Source organism: Trichosurus vulpecula, chromosome 8, assembly GCF_011100635.1.
Source record: "Trichosurus vulpecula isolate mTriVul1 chromosome 8, mTriVul1.pri, whole genome shotgun sequence".
In the NCBI taxonomy this organism is placed as follows: domain Eukaryota; kingdom Metazoa; phylum Chordata; class Mammalia; order Diprotodontia; family Phalangeridae; genus Trichosurus; species Trichosurus vulpecula.
Window position 1 is genome coordinate 219484820 of NC_050580.1, and position 23866 is coordinate 219508685.

At 40.6% G+C, this 23866-nt stretch overlaps 1 protein-coding gene across 1 annotated transcript in view; it reads left to right on the top strand.

Annotated features, from left to right (window-relative positions):
- RHOJ (ras homolog family member J) overlaps positions 1-23866 on the top strand; it is a 139629-nt gene that overhangs the window by 89538 nt on the left and 26225 nt on the right. Inside the window, exon 2 of the mRNA XM_036769561.1 lies at positions 2813-2871. Within this exon, the coding sequence (XP_036625456.1) occupies positions 2813-2871 (59 nt within the window). The remainder of the gene's footprint in view (positions 1-2812; positions 2872-23866) is intronic.

The following is a 23866-nucleotide window of genomic DNA, read 5'->3' on the forward strand; positions in this document are numbered from 1 at the left end:
TGGCACTACCATCCTTTCAATCATACTGGTTCTTAACCTCGGCATCATCCTTCAGTCTTCCCTTTCCCTCATCCCCAGATAAACCAAATCTGTACCCTCAGAAGCTAAAAGTGCTACCATCAAGCAATCTTCCTTAGCACACTAATAAACTTATTGTCCTATCAATTTGGCTGCTCTTTCTATTTGACCTCCTGTCTTGAGAAACTACCACTGGCAGGTGAGATTCTCCTTGAGCTTTCCAAGGAACCCAGACTGAGAAATTCCCTCAACAAGGAGAAAGGATTATTTACTTCCCTTTTGCAGTTTTATCCCCAACACTTAAACGGTGCCTTTTGCTTAAGAAGGCACTTAATAAATGGTTGTTGAATGGAATTGTGAGCTGTATAGTGTTGCACAAATGGTTGCTATTAGGGTAACTCATTTTCTAATAGAATCTCCAATGCCAGGCAGTTAGCTAGCAAGGTAACACAGGAAGGTGGAGACAGTTCATAGGTGGCCTCCAGTGTGCACTTTCAAGAAAATTTAAACAGACTTAAGAACAACGGCCCCCTTCTTGGTCCACCTAGGGCTCACTTAAATTAGAGGTTTCCATATTATATGCTCTGGGTTTGATTTAATTCAACCAACACTTAAAAAGTACTTCTGGCTTTGTTCCCTTTATTCCTGTTCCTCAGGCTGGTACTGAATAGAACGTTGAAGAGGAGTTATTTCAACACGCATCAGGAATAGATGTAGGTGGTACAATGGATAGTGCTGGACCTAGATTTAGGAAGACCTGAATTCAAATATGGCCCAGACACTTATTAGCCTTGTGACCCTGGGCAAGTCACTTAACTTCTCCATTGTACAGGTGAGGAAATGGGGACGATAATAGTAACACCTACTTCCCAGGGTTGTCAGGAGAACCAAATGAGATATTAATTGTAAAGTGCCTTGGCACAGTGTGTGGCCCACAGTAAGTGTTACATAAATGTTGGTTATTATTAGTTAATGAACAGCTAGGGGGAGGGGGTTGAAAGGAGAGAAAGTCTTGGGTTCTCACATTAACTTTCATTCCCAATAGGCCATGGTAGAGGGGTGGGTGGAGACCCTTTCTCTTTGTCAACTTTTCATTTCAAGTAAAGACTGAGCTGGGTTGGTCGCTCCTTCAAACACATTAAAAGTGGGGAGGCTGTGTTATCAGTCCCAATGCTGGTCAATCCCATTGGATTAAAATCACAGTTCCCAATGCAGAGTGGCATCCCTGCTAATCAAACCCTTACTTTATTTTTAAATGAGGCCATTAAAAGTATGTTTTTACATTTCTCCCTGAACCAAAAATATAAACATCAAAGTCTGCATTAAATCCCTATAATCATGATCACCAGACTTGAAAATGTAGCCAACAGATGTCAGAAGTTCAACCCCTAGGAGAGTCATTCTATTTATCATTCTGAAGTCACCTGCCTTAGCTGGGCAGGAAACCAATCTAGTGTGTGTCAAGTCTGCATTCATTGCTTACTAAATTAGGAGAATGTATGAGTTATAGCATTTCAGAATCTTAGAGTTCAACTGGTCTGGTAGACAAATAAGATGTAGTGAAAAGCTTCCCAAAAGACCTGAATTCTAGTGACCTAAGGTAAACCACTTGCCTTTTCATGTCTTTGTTTCCTGATCTGTAAAATGGGCTAACTAGAAGTCAGAGGTCCTTTCTGATTCTATCTTACAGATGAGGAAATTGGGCTAGGCCTAGAAAAATGAAGTAAAGGAGGAAGAAAGAAAGAAAGAAAGAAAGAGAAAGAAAGAGGAAGCATTTTATTTGCTTTTGATCTATTCAGTCTGGATTAAATTTCAACCAGGGGATTTATTCTATTCCTAGGCATGTATATTTTTCCTCTTTTTTCTGTAGTCCCTCTCCAGGCACTTCCAAGCACAAAATTGCTTTGCAAGATGGTCCCCCCTGGTGGGTAAATCAACCCATCTACCTGTCACTAGATACACCACCTTCCCCTTTAAACATGATACTACACAAAACAGAGCTGGGGTTCTGACAGTGCTCTTCTCCCCCCAAACCTTGAGCTAAAGATGACAGAAGTGGATTGGCTGTGCTTGAATACAGAATAATTTGATAAGTGAATTTCATTTAATAAGAGGAGAATAGCCCCTTTCCATTAATTACTTTCGTTTCTTTATAGGCTGGAAGATACACAGATGGGCTCTTTTTCTCAAGGCAATATTATCATTTCAAAGCCTCACAAAAAGCAAAAAAGACTTGTAACAGTCAGGAATGTTGCTTATACAACTCCATATTCTGAAAGGGGTAGAAAAAAAGATAAGAGAAGATGTGGAGAGATGATCAAGGTTATACCTCTGATAGCATGCTGAGAGGTACCCAGATCCAAATCACATACAGGAGTTATTCGAGCTGTTTCTTGTTTTCTTGAACTAGGCTAATGAAACAAACCAAAACAAAAGGAAAAAAGTTATCAATATAAAGCTTTCAGGATCCACAAGTTTTCCCTGCAGGAGGTCTGGTATTTCTGGTGACTGATGAGGATCAGTCAGTGGCCTCCTGAGCATCCCTAGATGGTTGGCAGCACCAGTAAGATTCATTTCCCTCGCTTGAGAAGTTCGGGCTTTCCTAGGACCATCTGCTCTCACTTGTAGCTCAAGGATGCCTTCCATTTGAGATTACTGCTGTCAGCTTAGTTTCAAATATACATGGGTAAAGTATATACTTATCTTGCCTGCCTGGGAAGATGCTGGCTCGGAGAAACATTGTCTGCCGGTTGATGCCTTAATTTTACAAATTCTTTCTTCTCTTTTTCCTTAGTTACTGTGACGGTGGGAGGCAAGCAGCACTTGCTTGGACTATATGACACAGCAGGACAGGTATATTTTAATTATCTTGATTCTTTATTGTGGTTTGGTGGGGAGGGAGAGGTAGGATTCTGTCATTACTAGTCACATAGGAGCCACATAGAAGTCACACAGTAGACACATAGACAGCCCTTTTCAAGGAAGATAAAAAGAGTGAAGACACTACCTTTTTTATTTTTTGCCAGTTTGCTGCTTATATTTGACTTCTTTGCTGTTCCCTAACTAGGCATTCCAACTCTTATCCCAGTGCCTCTGGGATGGCTGTCCACCATGCCTGGAATGCACTCCTACCTCACCTACCACATCTTGGAATACCTAACTCCCTCCAAGGCTCATTTCAAGAGCCATATCCTTTGGGAAGCATTCCTCATACGGCAGCACAGTGGGTTAAAGCACTGGGCCCCTAGTCAGGAGGACTTGAGTTCCAAACCAGCCATAATCACAAATTAACTATGTGACCCTAGGTGAGTCACTTCAGTTTTCTCATCTCTAAAATGGGGATAATAGTAGCATATATTGTGAGGGTAAAATGAGCTATTTCTCTGTAAAGAGCTTCCCAGACTTGAGAGCACTATAAAACTACCAGCTAGCATTGCCGGGATTGGTGTTGCTATGATGATTATGATTATTTCTACTTCATGATTCTCTTAATTGTTAGTGACATTTCCCATCTCCTTGCTTTATCTTGTGTGTACTTGTCTGTGTCCATATTATATTCCATCAGTAGAGTAGAAACTCCTTGCAATCAGGGACTGATTTTCATTTTGCCCTCATCCCCAGCACCTACTGAAGTATTCTGTACATAGTACACAGCTAAGAAATGTTTATTGGATTGGACATTGATAGCTCATACTCACAAAGGACTTTTGAGGTATATAACATTTTTTGGCTAGTTAAATTTTGTCTTTATCAACAAATGACTTTCCAAGGCCATTACACTGAGACTGGGAACAGGAAATTGAGTGAACAGGGCTATTTGCTGTTTATATACAAATGAAAGCAAGGTAAGAATGATGGGTAGATGAGAGCAGTAATCAGCCTCATTTTCCCCCTCCCCCATCAAGGAAGAACATTGGGGGAGAAGAAAGGAGGGATAAGATTAGAAAGAAGGGAATAAGGGGCAGCTAGGTGGCACAGTGAGTAGAGCACCGGCCCTGGAGTCAGGAGGACCTGGGTTCAAATGTGACTTCAGACATTTGACACACTTACTAGCTGTGTGACCTTGGGCAAGTCACTTAACCCCAATTGCCCTGCCTTCCCCCCTCCAAGAAGAAAAAGGGAATATTTTGGCTAGCAGCCCCCCCCCGCCACCATTCCCTAGAGGTGGAGGGAGGTGATAAAATTGCTTTCAAAGTGATGAGGAAATGATCCCCATGGACCATCACCCCTTTTCCCTGGAGTGACTGGTGACACCCCCTTCTAGATCTCTATGCTGCCCTCTAGGGTTTGGCACATTCACTGAGTAATCAATCCCCCTGGCATACATTAAAAACAACTGTACTAGGTAAGTGTTGCAAATAACATTATCCCCATTTTAAGGACGAGGAAACTGAGGCTCAAAGAACAGAAATGACTTACCCAAGATCAAAAACTAGGCAACAAATCTAGAACTAAAATCAAGGTTCTTTAAAGGCAAAATAGAATCCACTGTTAATTTCGCTGTACCATTATAGCCTCCAAGGAGAACATTCTCCTCATGAGAGAATATCCTTTTATCAAACAGAAATAAGTAGCTGGGACAGCTAGGTGGTGCAGTGAAAAAAACGCCAGCCCTGGAGTCAGGAGGACCTGAGTTCAAATCCAGCCTCAGACACTTGACACGTACTAGCTGTGTGACCTTGGGCAAATCACTTAACCCCAATTGCCCTGCCTTCTCCCCTGCAAAAAAAAAATTTAAAAAAGAAATAAGTAGCTAATACTATGTGACCCTGGATGAGATCATCACATATGTCAGTTGGTAAATGAATATTGTTCTTTGCCTGATGGGCAGGAATAGCATGACTACCTGAAATCCAAAGATAACATTAGAGGGTTATTTGGTAATAGTCTTCTGCTATCCAAACTTTTTTCTAGAACTAAGAACAAAGAGTGAACTTGATTGGTTTGGGTTTATCTCCCTTTGTCTTCCTCCTAATTTCATGTCACTCAGATGACTTTTGCCACTATCTCCTCCTTAACCTGTCTCATATGAAGAGGCGGCCCTTTCCCTTGACAAGGCAAACCCTCTACATGCACAAATAATCACATTCCATCCACTCTTCTCCAGCATATTGCCCTGTCATTCTCTACTCTCTCACTAATCTTCAATCTCTCCCCAGCTACTTTCCTCCTGCCTATAAACACACCATGTCTCCTCTGTCCTCAAAAAGCCCTCACTGGATCCATCCATCCCTACTAGCTATAGTCCAATATCTCTTCTCCTTCTGTAACTAAACTCCTTAAGAAGCCTGTCTACAACTAGCGCTTCCATTCACTTTCTTTCTTAACTCAGCTCTTATTCTTGTCTTAACTAATGATGGCTTCTGAATTCATCCTTCAAGCAAAACTGTGCTTTCCCAAGTTAACAATTATTTCGTAATCACAAAATCTAATGATCTGTTCTCAGTCTTTGTCCTTCTTGATTTCTCTGCAGTCCTTGGCATTACTGATCACCATGTTCTTGTGTTTACTCTTCTCTCTAGGTTTTCATAACATCTCTCTCTCCTGGTTCTGCTCCTATTTGTCAGACAACTCCTCAGACTCCTTTGTGGATCTTTATCTAAGTCATGCTCACTAACACTGAGTATCCCCCAGAGTTGTGACTGAGGCACTCCTCTCTTCTCTATATATACTATTTCACTTGGCAATCTCATTAGTTCCCATGGATTCAATTATCATCTTTCTAAAGATGGTTCTCAGCTCAACCTATCTGGACCTAATCTCTCTTCTAACTTCCATTCTCACATCTCCAATTGCCTTTTTGATGTCTTGAACTGGATGGTCTGCAGACATCTTAAACTCAACATGTCCAAAATTGAATTCATTATCTGCCCCCACCTACCCACCAGCTGCCTTCTCCTTAACTTCCCTATTACAACAGTAAGAGAGGACCATAATCATCCCAGTCACCCAAGCTGGTACCTACATGTTATTCTTTACTCCTCACTCTCTGTGCTTCCCTATGTCTATATTCAATCTGTTACCAACTGCTATAGGTTTGCTTTTCCTAACATCTCTCTCATGTATGCCTCCTTCTCTCCTCTGATACTGCCATCATTCTTATGCAGGACCTCATCATCATACGCCTGAACTATTGCAATAACCTGCCAGTTGGTCTTCCTGCCTTGAGTTTCTCCCCACTCTGGTCCATCCTCCACTCAGCTACCAAATAGCTCTCCCTAAAATAGAGGTCTGACCCTCTCTCTCCATCCAATAAATTCCTGTGGGTCTCTAACACCTCCAGGATCAAATAGAAAATTCTCTGGCTTTTCAAAGTCCTTTATAACCCACTCCCCCTACCTCTCTACTCCTCCTCCTACCTTACACCCTTCTATGTACTCTTTGATTCAGTGATTCTGGACTCCTTGCTTTTCCTCCCACGACACCCCATCCCCTAACTCCAGGCATCTTCATTGGCTGTCTCCTAAGCCTGGAGTTTCATCTCTCCTCATCTCTTCCTCTTAGATTCTCTGCCTTCCTTTAAGTTTCATCTAAAATCTCATTTTCTACAAGAAGCCTTTCCAAATCCCCTACAATGCTACTGTTTGTTGAGTCTCTCAAATTTTATAGATATATATATACATATATATATGTGTATGTGTATGGCATATGTGTGTATATATATGTGTGTATGTGTGTATATGTGGTATGTTCAAATATGTATATGTATGCATTGTATGTATTATACATATGTGCATATGTGGTATATAAGTAAATTGTATATATGGTATGTGTTATATATGTATGTGTGTGGTGCGCATGTGTGTATAGCTGCATATATGTATAAGTATGGTATGTGCATATTGTGTGTATATGCTATATATGTGTATTGTATATGTATATATGTGTACATATATGTATGTGTATAATGTGTTTATATATGGTATGTGTGTGCATATCTATCTCTTGTTTGATCATCGATGTTTTCATGCTGTCTCCCCCATTGGAACGTGAACTCCTTGAGAGAACAGGGACTGTCTTTGTACCCCTTACATCCCTTTGTATCCCAGGTACTTAGCACATAGTAGGCACTTAATACTGACCTGACTTCCTCTTCCCACCTTCAGCCAACAAGGTGATCGATCACCTTCTCTGTGCCAGGCACTGAGGATGTAAATACAATGAATGAAACAATCCCTTTTGTAATAACCTCATAGTCTGGGGGTGGGGGTACTGAGGAGCTGGACCATGATTCAAAAAGCCAAGATCCTGGATAACACATCAACCAAAAGTCAGCCCTTGAATAGCCCTGGGCTAAGTCTGATTTTTTAAGAACATTCTTACCTACCTGCTACATTAGGAGAAACCATAAACCATCAATGCTAGTTTTCCAAAAAAAGCTTCAATGTCCACCTCTTCCTAAACACAAGGCAAAGTGAAGGCAATATGGTGTAGTAGTATAAAGACAAGCCATTTCACATCTCTAGGTTTCTAGTTCTCGGTCTATTAAATAGTAGGTGGAGGATTACAAGGGGCAGTGATGGGATTGGACTAGATGATCTCTAATATTCCTTCTAGTTCTTGATCCTAAGCAATGCAGTGAACCAGAAACAATAATATTTAATGTTAGCAGAGCAGCTAGGTGGTGCAGTAGATAGAACACCAACCCTAGAGTCTGAAGGACCTGAGTTCAAATCTGACCTCACACACTTAATAGCTAATAGTGTGACCATATGTGTGTGTGTGTGTGTGTGTGTGTGTGTGTATTTAAGGTTAGAACCTAACTCGACATGTTCAAAAGTACCTCGTCTTTCATTTTGTATTGACTAGTTGTGAAATTCTGCCTCAGACTCCCTTTAAAGAAATGCTTCTTTCCTTAACAGTTTGGTTAAAGGGCTGTGTATTGAAGGAGGATTAGAAGAGAGGCTCCAAGGAAGAAGTAAAGGAGAGAAAGCAGAGAAGGAATTTAATTCACTTAGAGCAGTTTATGGCTCTGGCCCAATTTCTAGCTTAGATTGTTTTTTCCTAACCATATGTCCTGGGTCACTTATTTAGGTCAGAATCGACAGACTATTTAGTCTGTCCAAATTCATACATCTTAAGTCCTTTGGAGTAAATGCTTAGCCATGCTTCTCACCCGCTGGGAGTTTCCTGGTAATTGTTATTTGCAGTCTTGTATACTCATCTCAGCCTTTTTTTCACAATTAGCGAGAATTGCGTCTTTTTCCGCTTACATTTGAAAATCCCTTAGGAGGAGAAGAAAGAGACATCAATTAAAGCCTATGTATCCATTCTATGAAGAGAGCCACTGTATCAAGGGGCGTCATGAGTGGGTTAAAGGGGTGGGAAACTGAATGAAGTGCAGAAATCCAAAGAACAATGGTCACAATGCACCTCTGGAGTGAGCAAGGACCTTGGAGCTCATCTAGTCCAAGTGCCTCATTTCGTAGACAAAGAACTTGGGGCCCAAAGACAGAAATGATTTGCCTAAAATTGCACAGCTGATAAGGCACCCCACCTAGTTCTTCTGAATGTAAGTCCAATTGTCTTTCCCAGGCACCAAACTCCATAACAGTGAGTGACTCCCATGGAGGGGGAAAGCAAAGGGGAGGGAGTGGGGAAGATGAAGGGACAAGGGAATTCCCCCAGGTCAGCAGCAATAACTCAGGAACTGACTGTGTATATGCCCTGAAGAACAATGGGGACGACAGTGGGGCTTCCTCCTCGGTCCCAAGGTTCATATACTTAGCAGAAAATAGTATAGTATTTAGTTACTCCTTTAAAATGGGAGCTGTTTGATTCTCTGAATGGAAAAACTCTTGACTCCAACTCAGAAAAGCAGCTATTAAGAAATTAAAGCTGAACAGCAATTCCCTTTGTGGTGCCCAAAGGGAGCAGTATATTAAGGGTTTTGTAGGTAAATACTTAACAACCAACTCTGCAAGACACACTTTTACATTTAATCTGCATTATTCATCTTTTCTTCATCACTTTCTTCAGTCTAGACAATCAACAAAACAATGACTGGAACCCTGACTTGTAGCCTTTCCTCATCCCCAAGGTGTAAATGACAATGGATAGAATGCTAGGCCTGGAATCAGGGAGACCTGAGTTCAAATCCAGCCTTAAATACTAGCTGTGTAACCCTGAGCAAGTCCCTTAACTCTGTTTGACTCAGTTTCCTCATCTGTAAAATGAGCTGGAGAAGGAAATGGCAAACCACTCCAGTATCTTTACCAAGAAAACCCCAAATAGGGTCACGAAGAATCAGACACAACTGAATGGCTCAACAACAGCAAAAATGCTCACACTGAAATTTCAATAAATGGTTTTCCTGGGTGGATATGAGCTGGCTCCAGAATTCCCCTGAGTTCATACCTCTATCACCTATAAGAGGTAGTAGGAAGAACACTAGATTCAGAGGGAAAAGACCTGGGTTCAAATCCCTAATCTTTTAATGCCTATGTTACTTTGGGCAAGTCACTTAATCTCTCCTGTCCTTAGAGCAGTTATCTCTAAAATGAAAGGATTAGATGAGCTATAAAATCTATTGCAGCTCTTAAAAAAAATTCCTGAGGCAGCATGGTGAAATAAATAGAGAGAGGGCTTTGGAATCAGGAAGAATCAAGTCCTGCCTCTGATACATGTTGACTGGGTGATAGCAGCCACATCACTTAAACTCTCAGTGGCCCTAGGCAATCCTGTAAGGCAACTGTATTGATAGGAGTTTCCTCATCATCACAGATTTAGTCCAAAAAAACAAAAAACAAAAACCTTATACTCAGCCAGTCAATAAGCATTTATTAAGGGTCAACTGTATACCAGGCACTATTAAGTGCTGGGAATTCAAAGAAAGGTAAAGATAATCCCTGAAGGAGATAACCTGCAAACAATTATGTATAAACGCACTGTACACAGGGTAAAATCAGACCAAAGAACGTATTTCTTAGACAGTCTTAAGAATGTCCTATTAGAGTTTAGTTTGAAAGTCATAATGCTACAAGGCATACTTATAGCCACAATCAATTTGTAATGCTCTTCATCTTGTGTCCCCAATCCTTCTAAATTGCTTTATCCTTAAAACTGCTCATGTGCTGGGCTCCCATCTTCCTCTTTCCTTTAAGTCTTCTATCACTTTTTATCATTTTTCTCAGCACATTTGTTTTCTGTATGCTTCCTTAGGGATTTACTTAATTTAAAACTGTGCTCTTTCTGTCTGTCTTTCTCTGTCTCTCTCTGTCTCTGTCTTTGTCTCTCTGACTCTGTGTGTGTGTATGTGTGTGTGTGTGTGTCTGTCTGTCTGTCTGTCTCTCTCTCTCTCTCTGTCTCTCTCTGTCTCTCTCTGTCTCTCTGTCTCTCTGTCTCTCTCTCTCTGTGTGTCTCTCTGTCTCTCTCTCTCTGTTGTTTCTAGTAAGGGAGTTGAGACTATGAGATATTGTTTTAAAAAAATAACATGGTATGCTTGTAGAAAGTACTCCTATTCAGGTTTGAATAGATGTCCTCCAAGGTCCCTTCTGGAGTTAGCTAGGTCAAATAGTGGAAAGAGCACTAGACATGGAGCCCAGAAGATTGGAGTTCACACCCAGCTTCAGACACTAGGAGAAGGAAAAAGGGGGCGGTGGTAGAGAGGGGAAGGAAGTGAGCATTTACATAGTATCTATTATGTGTCAGGAATTGTGCTAAATGCTTTTTACAGGTATTGTCTCATTTGGTCCTCCTGATAACATGTTGAGATAAATGCTATTTTTATCCCCATTTTATATTTGGGGAAACTGAGGCAAAAAGAGGCTAAGTGACTTGCCCAAGGTCACACAGCTCATAAGCATCTGAGGCTATATTTGAAATCAGATTTTCCTGACTCCAGGCCCAGCATCTGTGTACTATGCTACCAACTGCCTCACGCTAGCCTCACACTATCACGTATTAGCTGTAAGACTCTAGGCAAGTCCCTTAATTATTGTCTGCCTCACTTTCCTCATCTGTAAAAATGGGAGGTATCTCCCAGTATTGTTGGCAGGATTAAATGATATGATATTTGTAAAGAGCTCTATAAGCCTTAAAAGTGTTATATAAAATTATATTCCTATTCCAATTCTGGGATTCTGTAATTCCTGGCTCTACCGTTAACTTTTGGTATGATTTGTGGTAAGTTAATTAACCTCTCTATCAGTTTTCTCATTTGTAAAATGAGGGAAATAAAATTTGGCCTACTTATCTCACATAGTTATTGGGAGAATCAAATGAGATGGAATTGAAGTTCTAAATTTACATGAATTAAATTAAATTGGGGACTTAACTCATGCCCCGGTATGGTTCTCCAGACATATCCTAGATGGGTATCCCTCATAAAGGCAAAGAAACTTGGGGTTGCCAGAGAGTCAAAAAAACCTACCCCTCCACTGAGCCCCACCTGAAAGAAACCTATATGGTTCCCCAAAATGAGAGGATTACCAGGGGTTATGCACATAGACACATGCAGAATTTGGGATTGCAAAAGTGTCAACAACTTATTCTCTGGTGAGTTATTATCCTTCCTCAGACTTGCACATTCAATAGACCTCATGGTACATGTGAAGAACAAGGTATGGTTTCATTCCTCCACCTTATGGCCCTGTTCCTTGTTGGTCCTTGACCCTGTCTGACATTTGACCCAGGAAACTTGGTCCAAAACTCCTTTCCCTCTCTTTCTCTCTGTCTCTGTCTCTGTGTCTCTGTCTCTGTCTCTCTCTGTGTCTCTGTCTCTGTGTCTCTGTCTCTGTCTCTCTGTCTCTGTCTCTCTGTCTCTGTCTCTCTCTGTGTCTCTGTCTCTGTGTCTCTGTCTCTGTCTCTCTGTCTCTGTCTCTCTGTCTCTGTCTCTCTCTCTCTCTCTCTCCCCTCTATGGCTCTACTCCTGCCAGCATGTGTTGTGGCATTTCCCAGTTTGGCCCAAGAACACCTTGCCATTCTGTTTCTTCTGTTCCTGGAGCTGCCCAGCTCCTCATCTCCCAGAAAGTCACATGATTCTCTAGAAGGGCTTCATAGATAAGAAGGCCTCACTCCAGGGTTGTTGCTATTCAGTAGTTCAATCATGTCAAACTCTTCATGACCCCGTGGACTTCTGTCCTCTACTATCTCTCAAAGTCTGTCTAAGTTCATGTTCGTTGTTTCCATGGCACCATCTATACATCTTATCCTTCCGCCGCCCTCTTTTTCTTTTGCCTTCAGTCTTTCTCAACATCAGCGTCTTTTCTAATGAGTCCTTTCTTCTCCTTACGTGGCCAAAGTATTTGAGTTTCAGTTTCAGCATTTATCCTTGCAGTGAATAGTCTGAATTAATTTCTTTAAGTATTGACCGCTTGGATCTCTTTGCTGGCCGAGGGACTCTCAAAAGTCTTTTCCAGCACCACTTCAATTCCATTCAAAAGTGTCAGTTCTGCAGCTTTTCTTATTGCCCGACTCTCACAGCCCTCCAGGGAACTGAGTTCATATTTCTGTGCACAGCTCATCTCTTTTCTCTCCCTAGTTTTCAGACTCCTTTGAAAAGGTCAAGTCCAATGGGTATGTCACAGGTGCGTGAGCAAGTTATAAGCCACATCAATCTTCAAAAACTCATTATCTTTATGGTGTCCATGTGATAACAAGTATATAGCACAAAGCAAAAATTTACACTTTATCAGTAAGACAACATCAATTCCAGATTATTTTCCTCAATAGAGGAATTAACAATATTAAACCTGATTCAAGGATAAATAATCAATCCCAGAACAAAGAGCCATGGAAATGGAGCAACAATGGCCTTAGACCAGGGCTTTCCAAAATGCAGCCTGCAGTGCAACTTATGAGGCCCTCCTACAAGCATAGAAACTTACATAAATGCTTTAGTAAATGAAGCTTAGCCACCACAGAGCTCTCACTAAAATGGCAAATCAAAATATATTGTCTATTGTTTCAATAAAAAGCTAAGTTTGGACAGCCCTGACCTAGACAATACACCATAAATAAAGCCCCTCAAAATTGTAAAGGACTGCCTTCACATAAGCTATTGTAACAATAGCTTTAAATCCTGAATCAAAGAAAGTGGTATCCACTAAGTATGATCGAGTCTCTATGTCAGCTGCCTTGTCTAAGCCTCTAGCACAAAAAGCAAGTGGCTGAACATTGGTTTTTAGAAAAGGAATAACAGAGTCTGGGGGAATTTTGCCTTGTTATCTACCACCCCCAACTTTCAAACTTCCACAGTCCATCTCTGAGTTCCACAGCTGCAGAAAAAAGCAGAGAACTCAGACATGGTCCGAAGGAGTGCCTCATGAAGGGTGATGAATCAGATGAAGACAGGATAAGAGAAATGAGCACAATTATAGCAGGTGGTCCTGAGGCTAGTAGCAAGGGGCTATTAAAATGTTCAGTGGATTGATGAAGGAGGGTGTAGGATCGTTCTTTAGAAGTCTCACGATGGGATTGACTGCAGGGTGGTTGAATGTGATCCTGCCTTAAGGGAAGAGATGTGGAAGAGAGATTTCTCTTGGTCTCTGATCACCTCTAATGCATTATTACCAATGTTTATGATCCAAAATTTTCTGAAACAGTCCCACTTTTAAATAGTCTGGCCTACTGTCATCAAACACTATCTTATATTCCAGAAATTACAATGTTTTGGCAAATAATGACTAAGTGAATCAAGTCTTACAATACTAATATTTATATTTGTTATTTATTAACAAATTATGATATTCGTGTTCATGTTATATAGCACATTAATATTTACAAACTACATTCCACACAATAATCAATGAGGTGGGTAGTATGAATAGTCATGCCCAGTTTATAGATGAGGGTAGAAAACTGAGGGTGGAGAATTTAGGTGACAGGCCTCAAGTTCCACAAAGCTGGAATTTGAAGCTAGATCTAGCACAGTGCTTTGCATGTAGTAAATGTTTAATAAATGCTCTTAAAAATTCCTTCCTTCCTTCCTTCCTTTCTTCCTCCCTCCTTCTCTCCTTCCCTTTTGGGTTCGGGGTCCTGGGCTTTCGCCATCAAGATCTGAGGGAAGGTGGTGGTGAAGATGGCAATAGTAATGTTACTTGACTGATGCATGCAGTCTTCTGACTCCTGATCCATAGCTGTTTTGATTGTTCCTATTGCTACCTATGATTCAAAGATACAGAAATCACCCTAATGACCTGTCTGGCATAGTGACCTTGGAATCAGGCAGAGGTCTGCCATGATCCTAGCCAAGTAATTTAACCTCTCAATGCCTCTAGGCAACACTCTAAAATTTATAAACTACAGAAAATTGTTCACCTGCAAGGGTGAAGGGAGTTTCTACACTATTTCGACCACCACCTCCCCTCAGACCTTCATGGAGAAAGCATAAGACACTGAACCCTAAAGGTGAAAGGAGCCTGCTTTTCTTGCCATCACCCACACCAGCTGCCACCATTAGTCAGGTAAACACGAAAGCCTGAAGAGTTGGCAGCACCTCCAAGACCACTAGCCTTGCTTACAGCTCAGCCCCTGAAGCCAATCATTCTAGAAAGTACCTCCTGTGGAAATGCAATCTGGCAGCTGCTTCTACAGGAGTTGGAACCCCTACCTTCTCAATAATCATAGCTACTAAAGATCTGGAAAATAAAATTCTTGCAAAAGAATTTCTATTTGTATCTCTAGCTCTTAGCACAGTGCTTTGCATGTAGTAAATGTTTAATAAATGCTCTTTAAAATTCCTTCCTTCCTTCCTTCCTTCCTTCCTTTCTTCCTTCCTCCTTCTCTCCTTCCCTTTTGGGTTCAGGGTCCTGGGCTTTCTCCATCAAGGTCAGAGGGGAGGTGGTGGTCAAGACAGTGATAATAATGCTACTTGACTGACGCATGCAGCCTTCTGTCTTTCCTTCAGGAATCCTTTTTCCTTCATTTAGGCAGGCTTGTCTGCCCTATAGATGGCAGTTAGTGGGGATGGCTATTGTATATTAATTTAAAAATACCTTTCAACTGAAACAATAAAACTATGTTGACCAGCCAGGTCAACTTTTAGGCTCTTTTAGGATTCAGACAATGTGATCACCAAACTGATGAAGGATTGTAGACCTTTTCCACTGAGGTCTCATTCCAAATGAAGTATGAATTATTAGTCAGATCCTAATTCTGTCTGATCACCGAGATAGGGGAATATGGATCGTTGACATCAGGAAGGAATCCAAAAGTCTCATTTAGGCCAATAGTCTCTACATCCTTCTTAACTAAAAGCTCTGAGCATAGTTTATAAGAAGAAACTGAGATAAAAACCAAATAACCAGTATCATCAAAACTGACATCAGTACTCCCTAAATCTGGTTATAGGGCTTTGTCAAGTTGGGATTAGCGGAAGTTTTTAAAAATGAATAAACCAAGCTTTAGAGCTAAATCAATTAATCACAGGATTTCCTCCTCTTAATCTTGGGTTATTTAGATTTCAAAGTTAACCATAGTAACATGTCCTAAAACCTAGACACAGACACAAATAATGGCAAATTTGGTCCAGACAAAATAGGATCATAAACTCAGAGCTGGAAGAGACTTTAGAATCCATCTAGTCCAATCCCTTCATTTTACACATGAGGAAACTGAGGCCCAAGTAGGTAAAATGACTTGCCAGAAGTTACACAGCTAACAACCATGATAGTTAAAATTTGAACCCAGGCTCTCTAATTCCACAGTCTTCTTTCCATTACATCATATTCACTTTCACAGAAAAGTACTCAATAGGTACAGAAATTAACAGTATAGATGTTCATTCTTCGTATTTGAAAAGGACCAATGACATCATGATGCTGGGGTCAAGGTATAGTGTATTCAACTGTGGCTGATCAATACAAACTCAGAAAACTCTACTACAGGTCAGACGCAAATAGTCCATTTGAATATTTGGGGTAGAGATGTCTCTAGATTTGCGCATCTCACATATTTTTTGAGTTACTGCAATTCTGCTTTGCTCATAGAGAATAGTGCCTTCTTTGATTCGAGCATGCCTTGCCAGGCAGTCACATGTCAGTATCTTCCATGTCTCATAATAAATACTAAAGTTCTTTAGAGAGACCTTGAGAGTGTCTTTGTACTGCTCATTTCTGACCTCTGCGTGAGCACTTGCCTTGTGTGAGTTCTCTCGAGTGAGTTCTTTTAGGTAAATGTACATTTGGCATTTGACCAGACATTATATAAATATCTTTAAACCTCAAATGAGTGATGGGAGCATATTTCTATCTTCCCTCCTACCGCACACTTCGTGGCTTCTCAGAATTTGCCTAAAGGTTATTGATAACAGCTTGAGGTAACCATTCCCAGTGGTATTTGCTCTTTAAAAGGCTTTACCAAATTGAACAAGGTAACTCTCAAAGAACAAGTCGCAGAATCACAAAATCTCAGAGGTGGGACAATCTCAAAAATGATTTTGGAGACAACAGGGAGCCATTGCAGTTCATTAGGTAAATGAATGCTAAAAATTTTCTTGACGTGTAACTGGGGGAAAAAATAAAATACTATTAAAAAAACACCTCTAGTGAGGAGAAGCCTTCTATCTCCTGAGGCAGCACATCTACTTTTAGATAGATCTAACTATGAGGGCAGCTAGGTGGTACAGTGGATAGAGCACCAGGCCTGGAATCAGGAAGACTCCTCTTCCTGAGTTCAAATCCAGCCTCAGATACTAACTGTGTGACCTTGGGCAAGTCACTTAACCCTGTTTGCCTCAGTTTCCTCATCTGTAAAATGAGCTGGAGAAGGAAATGCAAACTACTCCAGTATCTCTGCCAAGAAAACCCTAAATTTGGTCATGGAAGAGTCAGACATAACTGAAAAATGACTCAGCAACAAAACTATGGGGAATTTTTCTTACTTGCATCTACCCAAAATCTGCTTCTCTTTAACTCCTTCCACTTACTCCTCGTTCTGTCCTCTGCAGCCAAAAAATAAATCTAATGTCTCTTTTATGTGACAATCCTTCCAGTACTTGACACCTGGTTCATCTCCCTACTTCAGGTCTTTCCCCCACTGCAAGTCCATCCTCCACTCAACTGTCAAATTGGTTTTCCTATAGCACGAATTTGATCATGTCACCCCCTTTATTGAATCAACTGCAATGGCTCCCTATTGTGTCCAGAATCAAATATAAAATTATTTTTTGGCTTTTAAAGTCCTCCATAACCTGGTCCCTTCCTACTTTTCTAGTCTTCTTATGCTTTATACCCCTCTCTCCTACATACTCTATGACCTAAAGACATTGGCCTCCTTGCTATTCCTCATACTGGACGCTACCTCTCATCACTATGAGGCCAAGTGGATAGAGTGCTGGGTGTGGAGTCAGGAAGAACTGAATTCAAATCCAGCCTCAGACACTTACCAACCTTAGGAAGTTGCTTAATCTCTGTTTGCCTTAGTTTCTGTAAGATGAGGATAATGATAGCACCTACCTCCCAAGGCTGTAGAGGCAGCTAGGTAGAATAAAGGATAGAGCACTGGGCCTGGAGTCAGGAAGACCAGAATTCAAATCTGGTCTCAGACACTTACTAGCTGTATGACCCTGGCCAGATCACTTACCCCTGTTTGCCTCAGTATTTTCGTCTTTAAAATGAGCTAAATAAGGAAATAGGACACTATTGTAGTCTCTTTGCCAAGAAAACCCCAAACGGGACCACGAAGAGTGAGACACAACTGAAATGCCTCAAGGACAACAGACCCAAGGCAGTTGTGAGGATCAAACGAGATGTTCGTAAGGTGATTAATACAGCGCCCAGAGCATAGTAGGCAATGTAGAAATGCTAGTTATTGTTGTCGCTGTCGCTGTTACTATTATATCTTGACTCTGGGCGTTTTCACTAACTCTCCCTCCCCGCCGCGCCTTGAACTCTCTCCTTCCTCATCTCTGCCTCAGCTTCCCTGGCTTCCTTCTCATCACAGCTAAAGTTCTACCTTCTGTAATCCCCCTTAATTCTAGTGCCTTTTGCCTATTGATTATCTCCTCCTGATCCTGTCTATTTATTTAATTGTTTACATGCTGTTTCTCTCATTAGACTGTATGCTCTTTGAGAGCAGGAACTGTCTTTTACCTTTGGTTTTATCCTCGGTGCTTAGAGCAGTGCCCAGCACATAGCAGGTGCTTAATAAATGTTTATTGACTGACTGACAGCTAATATGTCTTGCCTGAGTGTTCTCTTCTCCAGGCTAAATATACCCAGTTCTTTTGTCTCATTATTTTATGGCATGGTAGCACTATCTTGAGGCCTTTCACTGTGAGAATACCCATGCCAGCAAAATCACAGATCCTTCAAGAATTAAAGAAATGTTAAATTATTCTCAAAGACAGAAAAGAATATGAGATTACAATTTACTTCTGTGTTACTAAAGTACTGCTGCCCTTCCCCCCGACCCCTTGCCACAAACAGCCACGTTTTTTCCAAATCGCTATCCCAGAGATGTTTGCCTTCTCTTTTTAATATCTTTGTCATGATTCCTGCTGCCATCTCTAGCTCCTCTTACCCAGATTTCCTACAGGTATTTTTGCAGGTTAAGTCTTTTTCCCTATCCTGCTGTTTCTGAAATAAGCATGGGACCTTGTTTTTAGATTGGTGGTGTCTTGATGTGGTTGGAGTGCAATTACAGGATTCTGAGGTGTAGTACAAAGAAGGGTGGCGCATTACAAGACAGAGGACAGCTTGAGATGCGAGTCAGCTGAGAGACAGTAAACTAAGCCGGATTTCTTGGGGAGAGGGAGGAGGGGAGGCTGTCAGGGAGGATGGATACAGATCAGGTCCTACCGGGATCTCCAATGGAAAGAAATCACTAAAAAAATGATAAACCTAGGTGAGTTTTTGTAGAGTTCTTATCTGGGGCAAACAGCACCAGTCATTGAGGGGAGGGAATAAGAAGCCTGGATCTGGTATACAGAGTCTAGTATTGATTCATCCTGGGGGCAAAAGGCTGGGGAATGGACAGCTAGCGGATATTCAAACTCCCCTCCAGTAGGAAAAGGGGCTTTTAGCCATTATGCAGGCCTTACTTTGGTAGAGTAACTCAGGGGGTTTGAACCTCCCTAGTGGGCTTCTTCATTTAGCAGGGCTAAGAGGCTACTGAAGTCCAGAAGGATGCTTGTTTGTTGTTGCTGCTGTTTACTTCTAGTAATGACAAAGAAATTGACTGAGATAAATAGGCTAAAGGGAGAGGGAGGTGACATGGTGGAAGGAATCAGACTCAGAGTCAGGAAGATGTGAGTTCAGCTTCTCCCCTGACATACACTGGGTCTGTGTGACTCTTGACAAGTCACTTAACTTCTCAATACTCTAGGTGACGCTCTAAGACTTTAAATGCAAAGTAGTTGCTGATTTGCATTGGTGGAGGGGCATTTCCCCACTGGGAATTCTTTATACTGATTATATCTCATATTTGGACCACACAGGAAAAAAAATGGCAGGGGAGGGGTGACACTGGAGGAGAGGAGATTACAAAATTATAGAAAGGGAGAGATAAGAAACAGAGAGAGGGGGAGACAGAGAGAGACAGAGAGAGAAAGAACAGCTTTAGTCTTAAGTACAATGCAAGCAGATTGCTGTTTTCTTAGTTTCCTCTATTTTGTAATACATTCTTTCATTTGTCTTCCCAGTCTAGTTCAAGGTTTTAGTTGGGGTGAAATTGCCAGGACCTTCACCCTATACTTGGCAACAAAAAAAAATCCCATTTTGGGTTCATACACACAGACCTCCCAGTGACCATTATAAATAGGGCTCTTACTGACTCTCCAGAACCAATTGTTAAGTTTTCAGTGTGAGCATTTACACCTCAGAAATGAGCAAATACTACAAATCAGGGCTTGTTTTATTGTTTTATTGATTGTCTCTAGATTTAAGAAAGTGATAGAGGAAATATTGATAATGCAAATTAAATTTAAAAGACTGTCCTACTTTTTGGAGAGTTGGTTATTAAAATTTTACCAACACCCCATTATGAGGGCCACCTAAGATTGGGACCTGATCTTACATAAAGACTCTGAGAGGGAGCATTTATATTTCAAAGAGAAACATGGCTGTCATTCTCAATCACATCCTCCTGTTTTCCCTGGGGAGTTATTTAGAATCATTAGCTTAGTCTCCAATATTGAAAATTCTGGGTTAGCGTGAATGTTCCAGAGACATTTTCCTTTCAAGGAATGATTCTTCCCAACAAATCACATCAGAATCTAGTTGCTTAATAAAAAGTGTTTTACATGCATTATCTCATTTTAGCCTACCATAAACCCTATAGGAGAGGTACTCTTAGTATCATTATTTTAGAAATTGAAGAAAATGAGGCTCAGATAGGTTGTGACTTCCCCAGGATTACCCAACTAGTGTGTGATCTGGATATAAGTCTTTCTGACTCCAGCCTTTGGATCAGTCCTTTGGGACTATCAAAGTCCCTGAGAGTGGTCTGACAGAATTTCCCAGAGCACCAATCTTTGGCTTAGCTACAGAAAAAGAGTTTCCTAAGTTGACTTTTCCATGACGTACTTAAAGGCAGATTTGTTTAGAGTCTGTCATGGGACATACAATGGAGAGCTAGGGATGAGAGAGGAGCAGATTGGTGGGGGTGGAACAGACAAGGAACACCAGAGATGGTTGGCCCTTTAGTGGCTAAAAACCAAAGAATTCTCAACAAGGGAGGGCTGGTTCCTGTGAAGAGACAAACTGCTACCGTCCTCATAGAATTGAAGAAACACAATGCACCAAAGACCAAAAACTAGCTGGGCTCGTTGAATCCAGTACTGACGCTTCCTGCTACCCTTTCTTTCCTGTGGCAATATTCTAGGGCCCAGTATTGCAGGGTGATATCTCAGACAACATGGCATAATGAGAAAGCATCAGAAAAACTGAGTTTACATCTTAGCTCTGCCCCTTCTTGGCTAGGAAACTGAGCAAATTGCCTAATTTTTCTGAGTCTCTTTCCTTCACCTATGAAATGCAGCTAACAATAAGAATTGTGATTATTTTTGGACCTTTGATTTCATCCACACCTCCCAGTGAGGAAATACCCTTTATGAAGTCAGATCAGCATCTACTCTGCGGCTTAGGGAGCACTGACAGGTTAAGGGTCTTGGCCAGGATCATCCAGCCACTGTGTCTCAGTGGTGGGACTATGTCTTTCTGACTCTGAGCCTGCCTCTTGATAATAATATTGTCATCTGTTATCATGGTTGTTAAAGAAAATTCATTCTAATTTGATGGACTTCAGATATAAATAGTCCTGGGACAAGTCATTATCCTGTTATTATCCTTTTGTATATAATATTCTGAGAGGCAGCATGATATAATAATAATAATAATAATAATAATAAAACATAGTTAATAATAATAATATGGCATTCATTCATATGGCACTATGTGCCTGGCACTGTGTTAAGTACTTTACATTTTTTATGTCATTCTGATCCTTGCAACAATTCTGGGAGGTAGATGCTATTATTATTTTCATTTTACAAATGGGGAAACTGAGGTAGACTGGTTAAACAACTAACCTAAGGTCACATAGCTAGTAATTGCCTGAGGGCAGATTTGAACTCAGGTCTTCCTGACTGCAAGCCCAGCTCATCCACTGTGCCACCTAGCTGCCCTAGTGGAGAAAGAGTTGGCCTTGTAGCTATGAAGACCTGAGTTCAAGGCTTGCCTCTAACACATACTTGTCTGTATGCCTCTAGGCAGGCAAGCCACCTAACTTCTCAGTGTTCAAAGCAATTCCCTAAGACCATAAACTGGCAAGAAGAGTTTCCTGACCCAGGAGTTCACAATATCCCTATTTTATGTTCTGTGGAGTATCACACAAGTGGATAAAGTAACTGTTCTCTGTATTTGACAAAAGGTATGAAGATTTTTGTTCATCTTCTTTAGGTTTCCACTTCTGAAAATATCCTCAGTGCAATCCCAGTAGCAAAAAGGATGAGAGGGATGATCTATTTTTCTTTCTGTTATAAAAAGATTGTTTTCTTCTGCTATCTTTGTATTTTAGTAGCTTTAAATTGCATGTAATTTGGACATTATGAGTATTTGATATTGACACATCTGTGCAGATCAATGTTCTATTATAATGGTCCAGATCAGTTTATTGGTTGTTCTCAAGGATATCTTGAGGTCCATACTTGTAGCATAAGAATTTGTTGTCTGTCAATCAATAAAAGATACCAAAATTCTGATGTGTTATTATAGCCACTAAATCATATATTGCTAGGTGTTCAATATGTGCTCAATTTTTACAACCTGCAATAATGTGTTACACAGTCACTACTATTGTTCTGCATAATATTCACTGATCAATCAGTCTGGGCTTCTAACTTTTCTGCACCTTCTGGTGGCAGTGACATGGATCTGAACTGCTCACATAAATCCTTTCATTTCCATATGTAAATCTGCATGACAGTCATTTGCTCAATGATTCTTGGACAACATATTATTGGCTGAGTTCACGTGGATATCACCCACGGAGGGCCTTTTGATTCCATTCTTGGATCTTAACTATTTCACAGGTTGTATCCAGAGGTAAACTATAACTTGTTATATTAGAAAAATGAGTTGGCACAAACCTATTGGCCCATGTTATTGCTTGGTGAAATGATGTCTGCGTGTTTCAAAGGTATTCTTATAAAAAAATTATTTATAAATTTGTCAAGTGTTTTGAAAGTTTCTGTCAATCTTCTTCCTCCTTTTCAGTGAGAGAGTACTAGTCTTTCTATAGCAACCTTTGGGCGATGTGCCCTGTATTTTGTTAATATTGTCTAGGTTTCTTGTTAGGATACCTTTCAAATCTGTTATTCTCTGTTTTATAGTTTCAAAAGTGTACATTAAGACTCATGTTAAATACTTTAAGTGTAGTTTTTCCCACTGGACTTTTATTTCAGGTTGCCAGTACATTTCTTAACATATTTAGCCATAGCAATTGGTGTATATGAAGGAGACCAAGGCTTATATAAGCATTGCCTTTATCCACTGGCTGAATTTGGATTTAAGTTTGAAGCCTTTAGTCTCTATCTTTCCTCAGCATATGTTAATAATTTAGACTTAGTGAGTCCAATAATGTTTTGATATCATTGGAGAAAGATTCCACAAGAAGAATGTGTTTAATGTGTTTTTCAGTGAAGTCATATGATTTTATATCATCCACATACATCAAGTGATTAACAACATGTTTTGATACAACTATCTTTTTAAATAAGAAGTCATAAGCAATTCTGTTTGGGACAATTGGTATTAAGGACTTGGACCCAATCTGCTTCCTAGAGGTTATCCTACCCTGACTTAGTTTTACTCTGACTTTGTTAGCTTGATTTCTTGGTAGAGCACCCCAGCAGATCAGGGACAAGGTTTTGTGTGTCCTAGTTAAGGTCTGAAAACTGCATCCCATGGATTACCATCCACCAGAGGTTTTGAACCTTCACCATTAACACATAACCTTTGAATTATAACAAAGTCAATAGTTATGCACCATGGTGTAACAACAAGGCTACTTGCCACTACTGTGGCTATGTAAGGCCACCAGCACACAGGAGGGCTGCTAGCATAGGTTCTTTGATCTTCTTTTCTAAGGAAAGCAGCTTTAAGGGGTTAACAATCCTACTTTAATTAAACACACACACACACACACACACACACACACACACACACACACACACATATATATAACTCACTTAGTTCAGGGGAAAAAGTCAACACCCTGAACTTCAGAGAAAACACAAACAGAAATTACAAGCAGAAATTATATAAACAAAGCAACCTAACACAAATCAGCAGACAGACTTCTAGCTGTCTGTCCAAGACATTACATACATAGTTTCCAGAGAGAAAAGCACCAATATCTGGGTTTTTCAAAGTTGGAGGGGCTCCAATGGCTACCCAGAGTCTCATCT